The following is an 18,342-nucleotide window of genomic DNA, read 5'->3' on the forward strand; positions in this document are numbered from 1 at the left end:
TTTGTATCTGCAGTTACAGCAAAGCACTAGGTCTTCAGTAGTGTAAGTTTCATCATTATTCACTGATTATTTAATTAATTTTCTAAGTATTACCGTTCCGGCTTGTGTTCCTGACCATTGTTACTTTAACACAGTAACGCGGTTACTCAACCCTCTTTCCTTCTGCTGATAAGAAAAAGGAACTTTAGCATTCTCCCCTCCTCTCAGTCTCGGACACAGGCAGCGCAGGGGTGCGCTTGTAATCGAATACTACTCTAAATCCACCCCTTCCAAATACGCTTTTATTTATTTTTTTTCCCTTCAAAACAAGAAGGAAAAGATTGTCAACCGCCATCTTTGGCCACATAAGCGTAGTAATCATCTTACGACTGTCAGTGTATTTGATTTTTTTTTTATTAGTACTACACATCATTCATGCCAAGTGCGTGTTTACATTCAGCTCAAGCAGTATTTTCCTCTATTAGTGCTACAGTGCAATTCCTCATCAAGTTCATATCTGTGAAAGTGTGTGCTTTATCTGTGAAAGTGTTAATGCAATTTCTCATCCAAGTTCATATCTGTGAAAGTGTGTGCATTGCTTATTTTGAAAGAGATTTTAACGCTTACGAAGTATTTACCTCTTACATACCCCAGTCCGAACTAGTGCTATAGCACATACTCAATATATGTAAAGATTTTTGAAATTTCACCATACATCTCCTTATTCATTATTAATATCGGAAGTTTGTGCATCGTGTTCTTGCAGTACGGTACATACTTTATCGGCAGTGTATGCGATTTGATTGTACATCTCCTCATTCAAGTTTAATGCTACGAAGAGCTCCAGTATTAATCATATTATTCAGTGCTTTGATATAGTGCGTGTGAATATTATTCAGTACTTACTTAGGGCAGTGAAAAGTGCGTGTATTGTGCTCAAATATTCATCTTTTTTTTTTTTTTTTTTTCCAGTGTACAGAGCGCGTAATTTTTATTCAGTGCTTACCGTGAGTGTGTGCATACGTTATTGCTCTTTCTTTTTCTTTTTTTTTTAATCTTTTCTTTCATAGTGCTACAGCGCAAACTCAATATTTATGCAAGATAATTTATTTGTGAGATATCTTCATTCATCTCCTAATCAAATTTTCAGTGCTGTGAAAGTATAGTGTTTTTGCAGTTATCTCATCTTATAGTGCTATAGTGCATACTTTACTGTCAGTTTATGTGATTTGATTGCACATCTTCTCATTCGAGTTTAGTCCTAGAAAGTGTGTGCATCGTGTTCTAATAGTCATTTTGTTATTATTCAGTGCTGTGTAATAGTGTGCGTGATTATCAGTCTGTGCTTACTTAGAACTGTTTAGTATATAAGGTTAAAGTGTGTGCGTCACATTTTATATAAAACAAATATATATATATATATATATATCTTCCTCTTATAGTGCTACAGCCCATACTCAATATACAAGAAAGTCTATTAGCTTATGAGGTTTCATTATACATCACCTCATCCACTTTAGTGCCGTGAAAGTGCACACATTGTGTTCTCGCAACTATCTAATCTATTATTGCTACGGTACATGCTTAGTACTCTAGCCCAAGTGCATGCGATCTGATCGTGCATCTCATTCAAGTTTAGCGTCGTGAAGTGTGTTCATTGTGTTCAGCTACCTTTCCTTACAGTGCTATAGCGTAAACTGAGTATTCCTGGAATATTGCAGGTGCATGTGTATCCATCATTCATCTCATCATTCGTTTTTTATGCTCTGAAAGCATCTTCATAGTGTTCTCTTACTTACTATGCCTTCGGATACTCCCTCATCACCAGCAGGCACGGAGCATAATATTCAACATTCTCCCCCTTCTGTTAAATGTGCTGCTAGCACATCGACACCTAACTCCAGGTTGGAAGCAATTAACCACATCTGTAACCAACTCCAGTTATTCATCTTACAAGCAAAGGAATCTCGCAGACTAAACGCTTCTGAAAGAAAGCAATTTGCATCTTTTGTGAACACCGTTCGCATAACGTTAACGGAACAAGAGGTTTATCTCGCCCAGCTACAGGGACAAGTCTTGGCTCTGCAACAACAGCAACTCGCACACAGTTTACAGCCATCTCACGAGAATCCTCAACATTCCGAGTCTTATCAAGCAGTGGAATCCTCAGCCCCAGAAGAACAGTCCACAAAAGAATATTCCTTCACTGAGGTGACACGAAAGAAGTGGAAATCTTCTCCACCTTCAAGATCTTCTCCAGTTCTATCGGAGCACGTTCTATTATTCAGGTCAAAGAACTCCACACGGACACCCGAAGGGATTAAAGCTCAACTTTCTGCAGATTTAAAACCCTCCCAGCTAGGGATCACTTTAGTGCAGATTCGGCCGACAAGGTCCAGAGAGCTTCTCATCCGGTGTCGAGAAAAAGCTCACCTGCTACGCCTGAAACAGGCAATCGAGGACAGGCCAGCACTACTAGAGACACTTGAATTTCGGGAGCCCAAGCCAAGAAGGGAAAGCGTAATTATTTTTGGAGTACCTGAGTATCTAGGAAAAGAAGATCTAACAGCAGCACTTGTAGACCAACTGCCCAATTTCAATCCCAGTGCTTTTCAAATACGAGCAAGCCGTTCTGGGCAAAGCGGAAGGAAAAACTGGGTGATAGACATAGACCCTAAGTCAGCAGAACACCTAGTTAAGCTAGGCCATCTTTTAGTGGGTTTTGAGTCTTGTCCTCTCCGTCCGTACATTAGGATCATACGCTGTTACAACTGCCAGGAGTTCGGTCACTATAGCAGGAACTGTAAAAACGCTCCAGTTTGCGCGAAGTGTGGTAACAGCCACCCGATGCAGGAGTGTAGCTCGGAAAAAGTGAGTTGCACTAATTGCTGCAGTAGTAATTCTGAAAAGAGGACCTCTTTCAGCACAGATCACCCAGCTACTTCAAGTTCCTGCCCAGTGTATGGAGCCCATTTCGAGAGTCTGAGAAGGACCACTGCAAAGAACTAAACCAAGATGACACTAAACAAACATATAGCAGGTCTTCGATTTTTACAGTGTAACTTGCAGAAGTGCTATGAAGCAACCATAAATACGCTGCAAGTAATGACACATACTGCTGCCAATGTCGGAATCTTCCAAGAGCCATACGTTTACAACGGAGTGATTCCTAGTGTTCCAACACACAGCAGAACGTTTCTCTCAAAGAATCAGCTAGCTGCGATTATTTACAGTGGCCCTCTCTCCACTCTCCTAATGAAAATCACAGAGCATACAGTCTCCATCAGACTAGACACTAGTAATTGCAGCATTGATATTATTGCTGTGTATCTACCCCCGAGCGAAGATATTACCTCTCTATTAGAGGAACTTAATTCTAACCTTCTAACTGGGGCATCACACTGTATCATAGCAGGAGACTTTAATGCCACCAGTCAACTATGGGGTGCTGACTCGGAGAACCGAAGGGGAATTGCAGTACTCGAATTCTTAGACAGTAAGCATTTCATTGTCATCAACACTCAGGACTCACCGCCTACCTTTGAAACATCTAGAGCTCGAGGGTGGCCAGATCTAACAATATCAACTCCCAATACAACTCCGTACATACAAGATTGGACAGTGAGTGACCTGCCGTCACTCAGGGATCACAAAATTATTACTTACAGGCTGGATACTCCTATAGACTACATAATAAAGAAAAGATTCAAAACGGCATTTGGAGGACATTCCGTTTTACGGGAACACATTCGAGCGCATGTAGAGAAATTTATCAAAGATTTCAACAACTGCCAGGACAGAAACTCCTTAGATAATCTCTACGACTTACTAGTTACAAAAATAGTGCAAGCCATCCACAAAGCATATGGTTTGAAATCTGTAAAGGCAAAACACTCGATATCCTGGTGGTCACCAGAGCTTAACACAGAGAGGAGCAGAGTTCGAGCACTTCGCAGAAAAGCACAATCCACGGTAGATCCATTTCTACGGCAACTCAAAATGATAACATACAATAAAGCCAGAGCTTTATATAAAAGAAAAATTAAAGAGGCCAAGTTAATCTCATGGAGAACTTACTGTAGTAATGTCACTAAAGCCTTTGGACCTACTCACAAGATAACATGTAACAAGGTATTTCGTCCTACGACCCTTTCGCCTATGGTGAATAGCACAGCCTCATCCAACATCGAAGTAAATCAGTGGAATCATAAATGCAGTTTTTCCTGATGATGATGAAGAGGATTTCTTAGAGGAGCAAGAGGAAATGAGAAAAACCTACAGTATGAAATTTCGCCAAGTTACCAGAAGAGACGAACTCCCTCCTACGCAAATGGAAGTGGATAACATCATACGTACTCTGGCACCCAAAAAAGCTCCAGGTCCGGATGGAATTGATAATATCATCATTAGAGAGATACACCGGGAATTCCCAAAACTATTCCTTGCGGTCATTTCAGCTTGCTGGAAACATCAGTACTTTCCTAAAAATATGAAGTTGGCAGAAGTGGCGTTATTCCTAAAATCAGGCAAAACTCCGGCAGAACCTACATCTTACAGGCCAGTCTGTCTACTGACAGTACTCGGTAAGGTATTGGAAAGAGTAATTCTTTACAGATTGGACTTCTTCCTGCAAAGGAACAACGCCCTGCATCCCAACCAATATGGATTCCGAATGGGCAACTCAACTGAACATGCCATAAAAGACTTAATGGCATATCAAACAGAACAAGGATAACAATTTGCACTCACTGGCAATAGCCATTGACATCAAGGGAGCCTTTGACTCCCTTTGGTGGCCAGACGTAATAAATTTGCTGCACAACATGGCGTGCCCAACAGCCATTATTACCATCCTTCGCTCGTACCTTCAAGATCGAAGTGTACAAGTAACATCAGACAGTGGCATTTATGTCAAAAATGTCTTTAGAGGATGCCCACAGAGGTCATGCCTTGGACCAACACTGTGGAATATAGTGGCAAACTCGGCATTTCATCAGTTTGAGAGCGTAGAATATGCTCGAATCATAGCCTATGCGGACGATTTTATGCTAGTTGTGGCAGGAAGGAGTAACCTCGAAATGAGATCTCAATACTGTCATGATCTGTTCTCCCAATGGGCCAGAGCATATAAGCTTCAGATTTTGGCAGAGAAAACTAAAGCTTTGCTCATAGGACGCAGCAGGCAGCTAAGACGCAACCCAAACATTAAACTCCATGGGATACCGGTATGTTTCCCCCAATTGAAATATCTTGGGCTATTACTCGACAACAGACTTTCTTGGATGCCACATGTCAGGAATCTTAAGACTCGAATTAGCATCCTAAGCAACAACATGAGACGCATGACTTCACATAAATGGGGTATCTCATCTGAGCTACTAAAAATTTGGCATAGAACCATTACAGAAAGAGTAATAACTTATGGAGCAGCAATCTGGGGTGGCGAACTTACCTCTCATATGAAAAGATCCCTGCTCTCTATTCAGAGACAGCAGCTACTTCAAGTATGCAGGGCCTACCATACCACGTCAACACTAGCCCTACAACAACTAGCAGGAATTCCTCCCCTAGATTTGATAGTAGGAAGGGAGGCAGCTATCGTAAGGGTTACCAGGCTGGGTCAAACTTCAACACTCTGGGGTCATAGTTATCACCACTCGGACTACGAGGAGCAAAACAACTGCAATAACTTTCATCCAGCAGCTTTTAATCTCTCTGACGGTATCAGTATAAATGACCAACCAATTCAGAGGTACAGTAATAACCTTTTCACAGATGGCTCCAAAACTGAGAACGGCACGGGCAGCGCCTTCTGTAGACTAGAAAATGGAGTTGTAACATTCGAGTGGAAAAGGAAATTAGGAAATTAGGCTCGAACAACTCGGTATACCAAGCAGAGCTTCTAGCTATCAGTGCTGCAATTAGATATGCGAACACATGTCAACAGGAGAAATTCTCCATACTCAGTGATTCGGCATCAAGTCTGGCGGCTATCGCAAGTCAAAATAGCCGGAGTCCTTTGGTATACAGAATTCAGAAACAGCTTCTGACAATGCCTATTTCGCAAAGACCCACTTTAAAATGGGTTCCTGCTCACACAGGGATTCAAGGCAATGAAGCCGCTGACCTACTGGCCAAGCAGGCAGCCAACTGCATGGATATATTAGAAAGACCAACTAAACTTCCTTGGTCTCATATTAAGCGAACAACTTTGACAAGTCTGCTACAAAATTGGCAAAGTAGATGGACAGAGGCAGAGGTAGGACGAAGGACATTTCGCTTACTGCCAAAAGTTAACATGGAAATAAAGACCCACTGTGCTAGCCTAACACAGTTCTTGACAGGTCATGGACCATTCCCAGTATACCTGAACAGATTCAGACTTAGGGATACTCCTTTCTGCGAATGCGGAGAGGAAGGCGACACGGACCATTATTACTTCCATTGTGTACATACGAGAACCTGGCACTTGAAGAAACCAGCGGACTGTGCCTGGGCAATGTGGACGACTAACACACTCAAAAACAGAATAGCCCTTGATAAAATAGAGAAAATCTCAGGACACTGCCTAAGCAGAAACAACCGTGGATAATATTATAATGTTTCAAAAGTTCAGAACTTAAAGCAGATAACCAGAATAACGCTTAGTGCCTTGCAGTTAACAATATGTAAAAACTGTTATTAGTTTATAATATTCAACCTTGTTACTCTGGAGTCTTCCCCGCCGTGATGGTATATAATTCCGTTTGGTTCATGTCCGTGGTCGGAAGCCATCATAGCGGTGCACTCACTCACTCTATTAAACGAGGATGGAAATTAAAGGAACAATTTCATACATAAAGATGGAATATAACACACCTTATTTTGATAATTAAAAAAAAAAATCTGAAAGGTTTCAAATTTTAAATTACGCCCAAAGGGACATTTTTTTTACAGTTTTGTGTGTTACTTTTATTTATTAAATATCATGTTCTATGTCCTTAAACTATAAAATTCAGATTAATAGCAATATCATAAATTAATTTTAAAATGAGCATATCTTTAGAATTTCCGATACACAGTCTCGCATGCTGGAGATAATTTTTTTTACTGTGTTGCTATTGCTCACTTTGAAATCGCTTAGTTTTTGAATAAAAAATTCATTGAAGTGTTACAAAATTTGAAAACGATAATAAAACAAATTTCAAATTCAAATTCGGGCTTCCACTTGACCATATTCTATGGAAGATTACATTATTCAAATTTTGATGGCTCTAGGTATTGTCGTTTTATCACAATGTGAGAAACATACATACATTTATGCAGATTCTTCATTATTTAATTTCTTTAAATATAAAACAGGGCAATAATATATGGTGGCAATGATTTAAAAAGTTATAGGGATTTATATTTATTTTAACTAACAATTTAAAGTTTAAGTTCAGATTTTTGTATAAGCCTTCATTCCCCTAATTGTCAGTGCCAGATTAGGTAAATGTTGTAGCGCGCGTGAACGAAAGCAAATTTTCTACTTTGAAGGAAGTATTTAAAAGCCAAGTTTTGGTAGGAGTTAGGGAGAGTTAGTATCTATCCGAAACCTCTGCCATAGGTATGCTTGTTTATTGCTGGTTCAAGTTGCCTAAGTGCATTTCTTTGCTGCCACTAGCTTCTAAGGGGATTTAAGTTATGGGATCTCGCTGAGCTCTGTAGTCTAGTTCCATCATTTGTTAATATCTTCAAATTTTTATTTTAGTTACTTGATTTTCAGTTACCGCCTAAGCAGAAGTGAAGTTTGTTAGCATTGAGTTAACACATTGTAAATTTTAAAGAGTTAATAAAGGGTACTTTAACCCTTCCCTTGTATAGTTTCCTGCTACTCCAGTTATCAGACACAAGTTTCTCTACTAGACCCTACAAAGTGATACAGCCTTTTAAAGTTTTCAACGCAAAATGCCAAAACGAAATTAATAGTTCTTCAGGGCAAATTACCCTTTTGGACTAAAAAACACATAAATTTCACAAGTTTTTTTTTTTCTTGATATGCCTAATATACATTCAAAACATAATAACCTGTTTTTTGACATTCATAATCTTTATATGTTACCAATAAGATTCCAGTTGTAAATTGGAACAAAACAAAAAACAAACAAACAAACAACAGATTTCAGTTTAAATTTTTTGCTCGGCAAAACATCTAAAATTATTTTCTAAAGAAAATTCAGACATGTTAGCTAACAGAACTTGACACCAATCAATAATATTCCAAACACAATTTCTCACTGCACCATTTTCAATAGCTGTTTTTTGCAACCTAAATCAATAGCAGATAAACTATTGACTTTCTTGTGTGATCTTTTTTTAATAACTTTCATTAAGTATCCACTGGAATGTTTAAAATTTTAAAGCTGCGGAAGGTTCCTTTGTAATTAAATCATAAAATTGTTCTGTTTAGTGATTACAGCCAATAAATAGCCCCGAGAAACAGTTGTGACATGTTTTCAGCCTTCACTTGAGCATTGAGATATATCACCCCTGAATCATTTTCAGATTTTAGAAAAGACATTTTGGAATATTTTAGTTTTTTAAACACCTGTTCCTACATCTGTTCAGCTTTTAGCTTTCTAATCACAAGCCATTTTTCCTGATCAGTGAAATACTTTCTCAAAGAGAAACTTCACAATATGCTCACGAAATTTAGGTACTTAGATATTAATGCAACCACCTCAGTGCAATTCGGCATTTTTTTACAGATGAGAAGGTAAAAGCTGTTTATTGATTATAAGTTGGTGGTTTTCATGCTTTTTTTTTTAAGAAAGATTCCCAAGCTACTGATATTTATTGTAAGTCTGTAAATATTATCACATTATATTTACAGACTAATATTAATATTTGCTAAAATAAAACATTACAGATTAAAATTATTACAGACAGTATTAATATTTGCTAAAATAAAACATATTTTAGCAATTTTTAAAATACAAAGTTGAATTATTAAATAAAGATAAGGTAATACTTTAAAAAAATAAAACGCTTACATTCTTCTTCAAATCTTTCTGCAATTTTTTAACGTTATTCTTCTCTTGAAGTACACAGCAGTGTGTTTTTGCTGAAAAAACATCAGAGAATTGCAGAGACTCACCTTCGTGCAATTTGTGTCAACGATGGCTATCTAGGAAACACAATTACTCATTTTTCCCTTTAGAAAAATTTCAGCAAAATTCTGCATTCCTGCAGAAATTTTACCACAGTTTCTTTGTTGGCAAACTTCCCAAGCTCATATTTTAAAACTAAGTTTAAGCAGAAAAATATCATGATTTGTTTATAAAAAATATTTTAACTTGGAATACAACCAAAAAAAAAAAAAAACATATAAAAATGATGGAACTGCTTGACTGAAACAAATGTTAGCATAGTTGCTGGAAGAATGGTTATGCACATGGTTGCCAGAATTTGGCCCATTCTAAAAATTAAGCAACTTCTACTATGGTGGTTGCATTAATACAAAAAGTACTGAAATTTATATCTTACTAATTATCTCTTTCAATCAGAATTAAATGCGTATTGGTATATTTACTTCAAAATGCTAGACAGTGTGGGTGCAATTATTTGCATAGTGTTATCTGACAAGATTAACTTATATTATACCAGGAAATTAACATTCTACTATCTACGTACAAAATTTCATCAGATCTTGTAAATTCAATTTCATCATATAAGTAATGTAACTCTGGCATATTATTCAATTTTTTTACTTGTAACTTTGTATATAAATACAAGAAGAAAAAATTATAAAATGCATTATTTAAAGTTACACATTTCACATTTAAACAAAATATTTACTGAAGTACAGATACACAATAAGATTATGCAAAACAAGCAGGTAAAAAACTGCTTTCAGATTAAAATTAATTAATATATAAAATTAAACTTAAAAAATGTGCCTTTCTTCAAAATATTCTCCCATGAATTAAAAAAGGATTGGAGTATCCCTTTCTACATGATTTTCAGAAAAAACATTATTAAAAATAAATGCTTTTACTTTATAAAAAAGTTTTAAGTGACAGTTATATTATGGATAATTTAATAGCAGCCTTTAGCTTAATATATATATAATTTTTATGGGTGCCATTATTATTATGGGCTATGAGCTTACTATCATGTGATGTTAAAACATTAAGAATGCATAAATAAGTAAGCTTTTTTAATCTTTCAAAAATATTTTAGTAATTACAGAATGTTTTCAAATACCATAAGTTATTTGATTACATAAAAATTTTTTTTAAAAAGATGAACATGAAACTAGGAAATAAATATGATAAACATTTACATAATTTTAAGTTAAATGATATAAAATATTACTACAGTCAAAAGTCTTTAATCTGGACTCGTCGGGACTTCGGCGATTCCGGATAATCGGTTTTTCCGGGTTATCGTCAATTTAAATCTAGTAAGATGGCATGCAGAAATTATAAAATTAAAAATATGAAACCATAATTTATGAAATAAAGAGCAATTATGATCTAAAGAGTATAAAAATTTACAAAAAAAATCTTAATATTTATTTGTTTACTTTATTAAACATTTCTTTCAACGTGTGCATGTGTAAAGCATACAATACGCATAGTTGAAATTAGAAAACTATTTGATGTGTATTCGTTATATTTATAATGACGAGGAATTTGATTTAAATCATATCAAAGACGGAGTACATCGAGATGAAATACTACATTTAGTAAGGAATTATAAGCCGAATAAAATAAAAACATCTGCCCTGAAGATAAGGATAGTGCTGACAGATCAACTTCCAGTTAATTGCGCACGGCGCTGTTCCCCCCCACCTTCCCTAGATTAGCGTGAAATTGATAAACAGATTTCGGAATGGTTAGAAAAACAAACGATATGCCTTTATCCATTTTTTGCAGCAATTCCACTTTTTGTTTGATGGACATCGAAAGATGCTTTCGCTTTGTAGATCGTTTGGCAGCTCCAGAATCAGAAATTCTTTTTGACATAATCAAAAGTTCACGCTTACTTTTATAAAATTGCTCTAACAGTCTGAAAAAAATAATAAGCTGGATCCAATTCGAAGATTAAGGAACAATGCAATCTGCAACATTAACTGAAACAGATAATTAGATAATTTTAGCTTAGCTTATACCGTCCGTTATACATTAAACGCACATGCAAAAACACATAGGCACATGTGTAAATGCATATGCGCATGCGTTTACACATGCGCAGAAAGTTTGTAGCTTTGAGGTCCGGATTATGGACGTCTGGATTAACGACTTTTGACTGTACAAATAACTACATAATTTAAATCTACAGCAAAAGAATGAAGTTAATAATGGGAAATACAAAAAAAAAAAAAAAAAAAAAATCGCTTTTTTGCAAAATAAAATAAAATTAAAAAAAATTAAAAAAAAAAAAATAAAAAATAAAAAAAAAATTACCTACTTAATTTAAAGTACCCGTGCTACATATATAAAATTTCATGTTAAATTAATAATAAAATTTAAATATAACAGACAAAAATTTTAGAATAACAGTATAATACAATATAATTAAAATATAATTTGAAAAATAATAAAATAATTCAAAACAAAATTCTTTTTCATAAGAAAGCAAATAATTTCATACTTTTTTATCCTTTAATGTACTGGTATATACTGAAAATAACTTGTTACAGTTTTCTTTATAACTTATGCTGACTGCAAAGCTTTAACAATATTGCTCTACTCTTCCCGTAAGTTATGATTTTGGCATATTTGCTCACATAATAATAGTAAACAGACTGAAAACATCTACTAAAATATAATACCACTAATAAAACAGGGGGAGGAACATACTTGTTTCAAATGATTTTGTAATATAGTTCCCTCAGGTTCTGGAAGTGGTGGAAGATCTTCGACACCAGGAGGTTTAGTGATCTACAAATCATTCAAATAGCTTTTTACTTAAATGTTTTACACAATACTACAAGACAACAATAAATTCAAAACATTATACAGCACATAAGGATTTAAAGTGCTTAATAAAAGTACATTTAAATAAAGGACATAATTCTTACCTTATTTGAATCCAAATCAACCAACCATACATCTTCTGGCAACTTAAACTGACGCTTAAACATTAAGAAGCTTGCAGGGATTCCTATTATGTAAGGAGTAGGTGCCAGAAGGAGCTATAAAAAAGTTTTTAAAATAACAGATTACTTAAATTGAAGTTCAAAGGAAAGAGGACACATGATTGAATTGTAAATGTAATAAAAATAATTTTGACCTTTTTTAAAAACTTTAATAAAATTAAATTTCATTATTAATTTATTATTTAAAATTAAATATTATTTAGTGTCGAAGTGAAACTAAAAATCAAGACTATCCAGATGTTTTATTACGCGCGAAGGGGAGAATCAAATGAGCATGCGTAAAGCCTACAAGAAAAATTTTGTTGGTGGTTTTGAGGTCCAGATTTTAGATCATTCTGGATAATGGACTTCGGACTTTGTACTGTAATAATAATAATAACAACAATTATTGTAGTTTTCCTAAATCATGAAAATGTAATTTTGTGCTCATGTCAACTTTACAGAACAAAGGCACTAAAATTCAGCATAATTACATAAATCCTATGTAAAGCTAAAATCAAAACTTCCCTCAGATTTTATATACATTTAACAAATAATTCTTTTAAAGTACAAATACAAATGAGAATTCACATATTTCAAATTTTTGTTTTGAATTCTAACGAATGCAGCAAACAGATATATTAGACTACATTTTTTTTATTTTACTTTTATTAAAGAAGCATTTTGAAATAAAATATGAAAAAGACAAATATGGAATTTATAATGAATAAAACAATAAAAATCAGATAAACCAAGAGATTAAATATTTGCACATATACAGATACATAAAAATTATATTAATTCAATCACATTATTCACTTCCCTGTACAAATCAACAAAATCTGCTATTTTTTGCCTTTATTACCAGGAAAAGCAAGGCCCAATAACTTAGATTAAGAACTCAGAAATTTACTAATTTTACAGTTTTTTTCTAGCAAATCATTGTAAGTTTTTTTCTTGAGCACATTCATTTACTTTTAAAATGTGAATTCAGCACTTTCATGTTTTCTCAAAGTTTTCATTTTGGTTTTTGGAGTCTATTTAGTCTATCTGCACTCCTTCTCTCCCACACCCTTTTAAAGAGGAGAAATTCAACTTTAAGGCCTCACTTAATTGAAACATTTAGTGATCGTTAGTCCTCATACGTCATCACTTGCAATTGATTTTGCTGTTTTGGTAGTCAATTGAAACATAATTTTCACACTGAGCTCGTGATAGCTTGTTCTCGTAGTGATCACTCCGAACTCATCATTACGCAGCAGAAAACGATCAAATCAATTAGCAAGGGGAGCTGATTCATCATCTGTGTTGTATACAAATGAAGGGCACTTGTTGCTAGTGAATATTGATTTAGCGTTGTGTTGTTTACATTTGTATTGATGGATTGCAACCTAATTCTGAGAAATATGGGTGGATGCACTGCATCAAATTGTTCATATCGTTCTAGAAATAACTTTAGTATGTTCTGTTTCCCGAGAAATGAAGAAATACGAAGAAAATGGGTACTTAATTTTTGTCCACTGGAATGGATTTCGACCACAGGACCATGCGCTTTCGAAGTAAGTTCAGCTTCATATGTTTTCATAATTGTTAAAAAAATAAATGTTCATGTTTCAGCAAAATGTGTATTTTCATTTCATTTCATTAATTATCTTTTTCATTGCTAATTAATGACAAATTGATTTATATGTACAAAATGAATTGCAGAATGTGTCTCTATAGTCAATACACAGATACTGACGTCGATAAGTAAATGCTTATGTAATTTTTTTTATTGTTATTATCGCGAATGGATAAAGTTTAAAGAATTATATTTTACATTTGATTTCAATTTTGTGCATGATTATAACTATAAAGTGTGCTTTTTATTTAAATTTTTATGCAGGATTTATGGTTTAAAATTATATGTTACTTTTTGACCAATTTACATTGTCGCCAAATCTGTCAGTTATCCCCAATGTAAAAAAAAAAAAAAAAAAAAGTAAACATCTGATAATATGGTTAAAATTATGCATTATACAATGTTTCTTTTAAAGTAAAATAAATATATTGCATTTACATTCATATTAAAGAAAGTAAGCATCAATTTAAGTATTTAATGAATAATTTTGACCTTATTTTATAGACATGCAGACTATATTTCCAGCTTTTTCATTTAACTGCAATTCCTGTCAATTTATTTCCAACATATGAATGTGAAATATGTTTTAAAATGCTGTACAAGCTTAGTAACTCATTCTTTAATTCAGACAATTTCTTTCTTAATGTGTAATTAAAATAATTTAATAATATATATTACTGTAATTTAATACTTTTGATTTTAATGTTTTCAGAAATTTGCTAATTCAAGTTTATTTTTATGTGACCTTGCATCAAAGGCACCAATAATAAATCTATTTTGGCATTCACTGTTAAAATTTTTAATGAAAAACTAATAACTGATGTAAAAGACTGAAAAACTGTTATTTACTTCATAATTAGTGTCATATTTATTGCAATAACTTAAAAGGCTTCTTATTGTTTCTTAAGTTGCATAAACCTGTTTTCATATTTCCTTGGCATCTTTATGTTTTACTCTTCTATGTTATCAAATAAATATAAAAAGTATGTTTCTAACTACAATATCCTTCCTTTCATTGCAGTGTTAATGTACCATGATGTGATGTGTGTTGGTATTTATTATATAGTTATGAACATTATTCTTTATAGAGTTTTATGTATTTATTATATATATTTAATTCATATCATTATGTATTAAATAACTTTCCTTTTAGAATATATTACATTGCATTTTTGAGTTGTTAATAGAGCTATACCGTACATTTTGCTTTAAAACAGCTTTTGAATCACTCTTTTTTTCAGTATGCATGTAAAACTTACTTGACCTATATTTTTCACATGTATGTGATTTATGTGAATGTGTCTTTTAGGTTAGCTATTTCCGTAAAGGAAATACAATAAAATGATACCCTTTGAAGACTTTTTGAAACAACAATGCTGAAAAGCCAAAGAGGGCACACCACACCTGAATTGCAACCCTAAAGAATGGTTACGAGGAGTCAGCCTGAATATCTAGTAGCTCTATCATTGGCTACTTCAAAAACAACACAACTTCTGACCACATAATAAACAGCATCACATATCAAGTAAGCATTTCATTCAATAACATTTCCTATGGCTCGGGTGGTTGCTTCGCATCTCTTTCTCATTTCCAGTAAGTCCTTCATGTTTACACATGGTTTGCTTCATTTATTTAAATGTTTTCGAAAATTGATAAAAATGTTGATGATATGGGAATATAATGGAAACTTGTGACTTTAACAATTTGCAAAAGCTCATTAAGCAGAAAAGAAACAGAAAAAGGTGAGAACAGAAATATTATAACAGAGAAGTTGGAATTAGATATTTTATTATTTTATTTCTAATTTCAAAAGGTAGAAAGAAAATATATCCTCCCCCAAAAAATGAGCTCCACCAGGCAGATAAAAGTACAGTTAAAAGTCTTTAATCCGGACTCGTCGGGACTTCGGCGATTCCGGATTATCGGTTTTTCCGAATTATAGATCATCAGTTTAAATCTGGTAAGAGGGCATGCAGAAATTATAAAATTAAAAATATGAAACCGTAATTTATGAAATAAAGAGCAATTATGATCTAAAAAGTATCAAAATTTACAAAAAAAAAAAAAAAAAATTATATTTATTTGTTTACTTTATTAAACATTTCTTTCAACGCGCACATGCGTAAAGCATACATTACACATAGTCGAAATTAGAAAATTGCAACCAGAAAACTATTTGATGTGTATTCGTGATATTTATAATGACGAGGGACTTTATTTAATTCGTATCAAAGACAGAGTACATCGAGATGAAATACTACATTTAGTAAGGAATTATAAGCCGAATAAAATAAAAACATCCGCCCTGAAAATAAGGATAGTGCTGAAGATCAACTTCCAATTCTGTTGGAAAATATGACCTTTTGTAACCCTTTTTCTGCATCATCTCTCCTCCTTGAAATATTTATAAGGCTTAGTTCTTATTTTAAAGGGATATAGTAGTTATTTCTACTTCGTTTTTCACTGCAACTGTTTTTATTAAGAACGGACTGTTTCAGCCTAATTAAGATGCAAAAACGAAACTTGATGTTACGTCATCTGGAAAGCCGAGTCGTGCCGATAGCTGATTGGTTGCCGTGAGATGACGTCATGTCTACTTTTGGTATAAGTATCTCGCATCGCTCTGGCTCATCCCTTCTATTTCCTGTTTCTTGGCTCCTTGGTGTGCAGTTTCCAGCCCTATTGGAAGACGTCTTACGATGCATGCAGTCCGGTGATAAGTGCCATGGTTCCAGTCTACAAGATGACTTTTCCTGGATGAGTTCCGTGGTTCCAGTCTACAAGATGACTTTTCCTGGCTTCTCAAAAGAAGCTACGATGTGAGTGACTGCTGTGGGCGGCATCCATGTTCTTCATGAAGGCGGCATTTAACACAAGTTAGCGGCGATGTTTTTCTAAGCTGTGATTCCTCGTGTTTAACTAAAGTGAGCGGCGTTAGGCCGGTTTCAAGTGCTCTCAAGGATTTAATTTAATTTTCAGATGCCTTCTTGACCATTAAGCATGGACTTATTAATAGTGCAGCTAATTTCATTAAAAATATATAATTTCTGTTTAGGATATGTTTTTCGCGTATTGAATGCCAGTATTTTGGAGATCAGGTAAAATATTATTTAATATATGAAATTTTTGATAATGGTTATATTATAATTTTTAAGTTTCTGATATTGATTAAATTTATTCATTGTGTTTTTATTTTTTTATATATATTGTTAATAAATTGGTTAAATTTAAAACCTTTTTATTGTCTTCAGTGTCTGCACAGCACATAACCTTAGGGAGCTTCTATTGCTACTGCTGCTAAATGTTTAATTTTACAACTTTAAACTTTGCTTTTGCATCAAATTCATTGCGTGCCATGTCGTCCCCCCCCCACCGCAGAGCAGTGTGAAATTGATAAACAGATTTCGGAATGGTTAGAGAAACAAATATTTATCCATTTTTTGCAGCAATTCCACTTTTTGTTTAATGGACTTCGAAACATACTTTCGCTTTGTAGATCCTTTACATATTAGTAAATATATATCGGAAATTCTATTTGACATAATCGAAAGTTCAAGCTTACTTTTATAAAATTGCTCTAAAAGTCTGCAAAAAATAATAAGCCGGATCCAATTCGAAGATTAAGGAACAACGCAATCTGCAACATTAACTGAATTAGATAATTTTAGCTTAGCTTATACCATTCGTTATACATTAGACGCACATGCGTAAATGTATTATGCGCATGCACACACACATATTCGCAGCCGTAAAGGTCTTACGCACATGCGTCACGTATAGATTATTCCGGATTATGGGTGTCCGAATTAACGACTTTTGACTGTATTGTATAAATGACTGTATGCATATAAATTGGAAGATCAGCCCACAATAAGTCCTATGCTAATAAAAGAAGCTAAGAATGTCATCAATCAATGAATTCACCAAAAGATAATGATCTGTTTCAGAGATGGACGGCTTCATAATTTTAAAATAAGGCATGACATCTATAAACATACCACATTCAGATGAACTAAAATAGTGACTGCTCATGTTCTGTAAAATGTTTTTTTTTTCAAAAAAAAAAAAAAAAAAAAGGCAGAATGTATAAAAAGCAATGGCAGTAATGATGACTTCACAGCAAAAACTGACTTAATATAATTAAAATATAAATTACATTTATTTGTTAATAAGTTTGATTCATGAAACAAGCTTGCAGAATTATTATTGCAATATTTTATCATTCCTCAATATATTCAATAAAGAGCTCCTCTAAAAATAAAGGTACAGTCAAAAGTCGTTAATTCGGACACCCATAATCCGGAATGATCTATAATCCGGACCTCAAAGCTACAAACTTTCTGCGCATGCGTCGCTTTGACGCATGCACGTAAGACCTTTACCGCTGCGAATTTGCGTGTGCGCATGCGCAAAATACGTTTACGAATGCGCGTTTAATGTATAACGGACGGATAAGCTAAGCTAAAATTATCTAATTATCCGTTTCAGTCAATGTTGCAAATTGCGTTGTTCCTTAATCTTCGAATTGGATCCGGATTATTATTTTTTGCAGACTGTTAGAGCAATTTTATAAAAGTAAGCTTGAACTTTCGATTATGTCAAATAGAATTTCCGATATATATTTACTAATATGTAA

At 34.0% G+C, this 18,342-nt stretch overlaps 1 protein-coding gene across 13 annotated transcripts in view; it reads right to left on the minus strand.

Moving 5' to 3' along the window:
• Rab3-GEF (Rab3 GDP-GTP exchange factor) overlaps positions 1-18,342 on the minus strand; it is a 176,712-nt gene that overhangs the window by 105,182 nt on the left and 53,188 nt on the right. For all 13 annotated transcript variants that reach the window (XR_015043574.1, XR_015043573.1, XM_085825652.1 and 10 more), the window contains exons 8-9: positions 12,029-12,142; positions 11,808-11,888 (exon numbers count right to left, since the gene is read on the minus strand). Coding sequence is in view for 11 of the 13 variants with exons in the window: in XM_085825652.1 (XP_085681778.1) it covers positions 11,808-11,888; positions 12,029-12,142 (195 nt within the window). In the remaining 2 variants the exon portion in view is untranslated. The remainder of the gene's footprint in view (positions 1-11,807; positions 11,889-12,028; positions 12,143-18,342) is intronic.

Source organism: Stegodyphus dumicola, chromosome 10 (assembly GCF_044657685.1).
Source record: "Stegodyphus dumicola isolate Sdum_Otavi_A_Nest chromosome 10, ASM4465768v1".
Taxonomy (NCBI): domain Eukaryota; kingdom Metazoa; phylum Arthropoda; class Arachnida; order Araneae; family Eresidae; genus Stegodyphus; species Stegodyphus dumicola.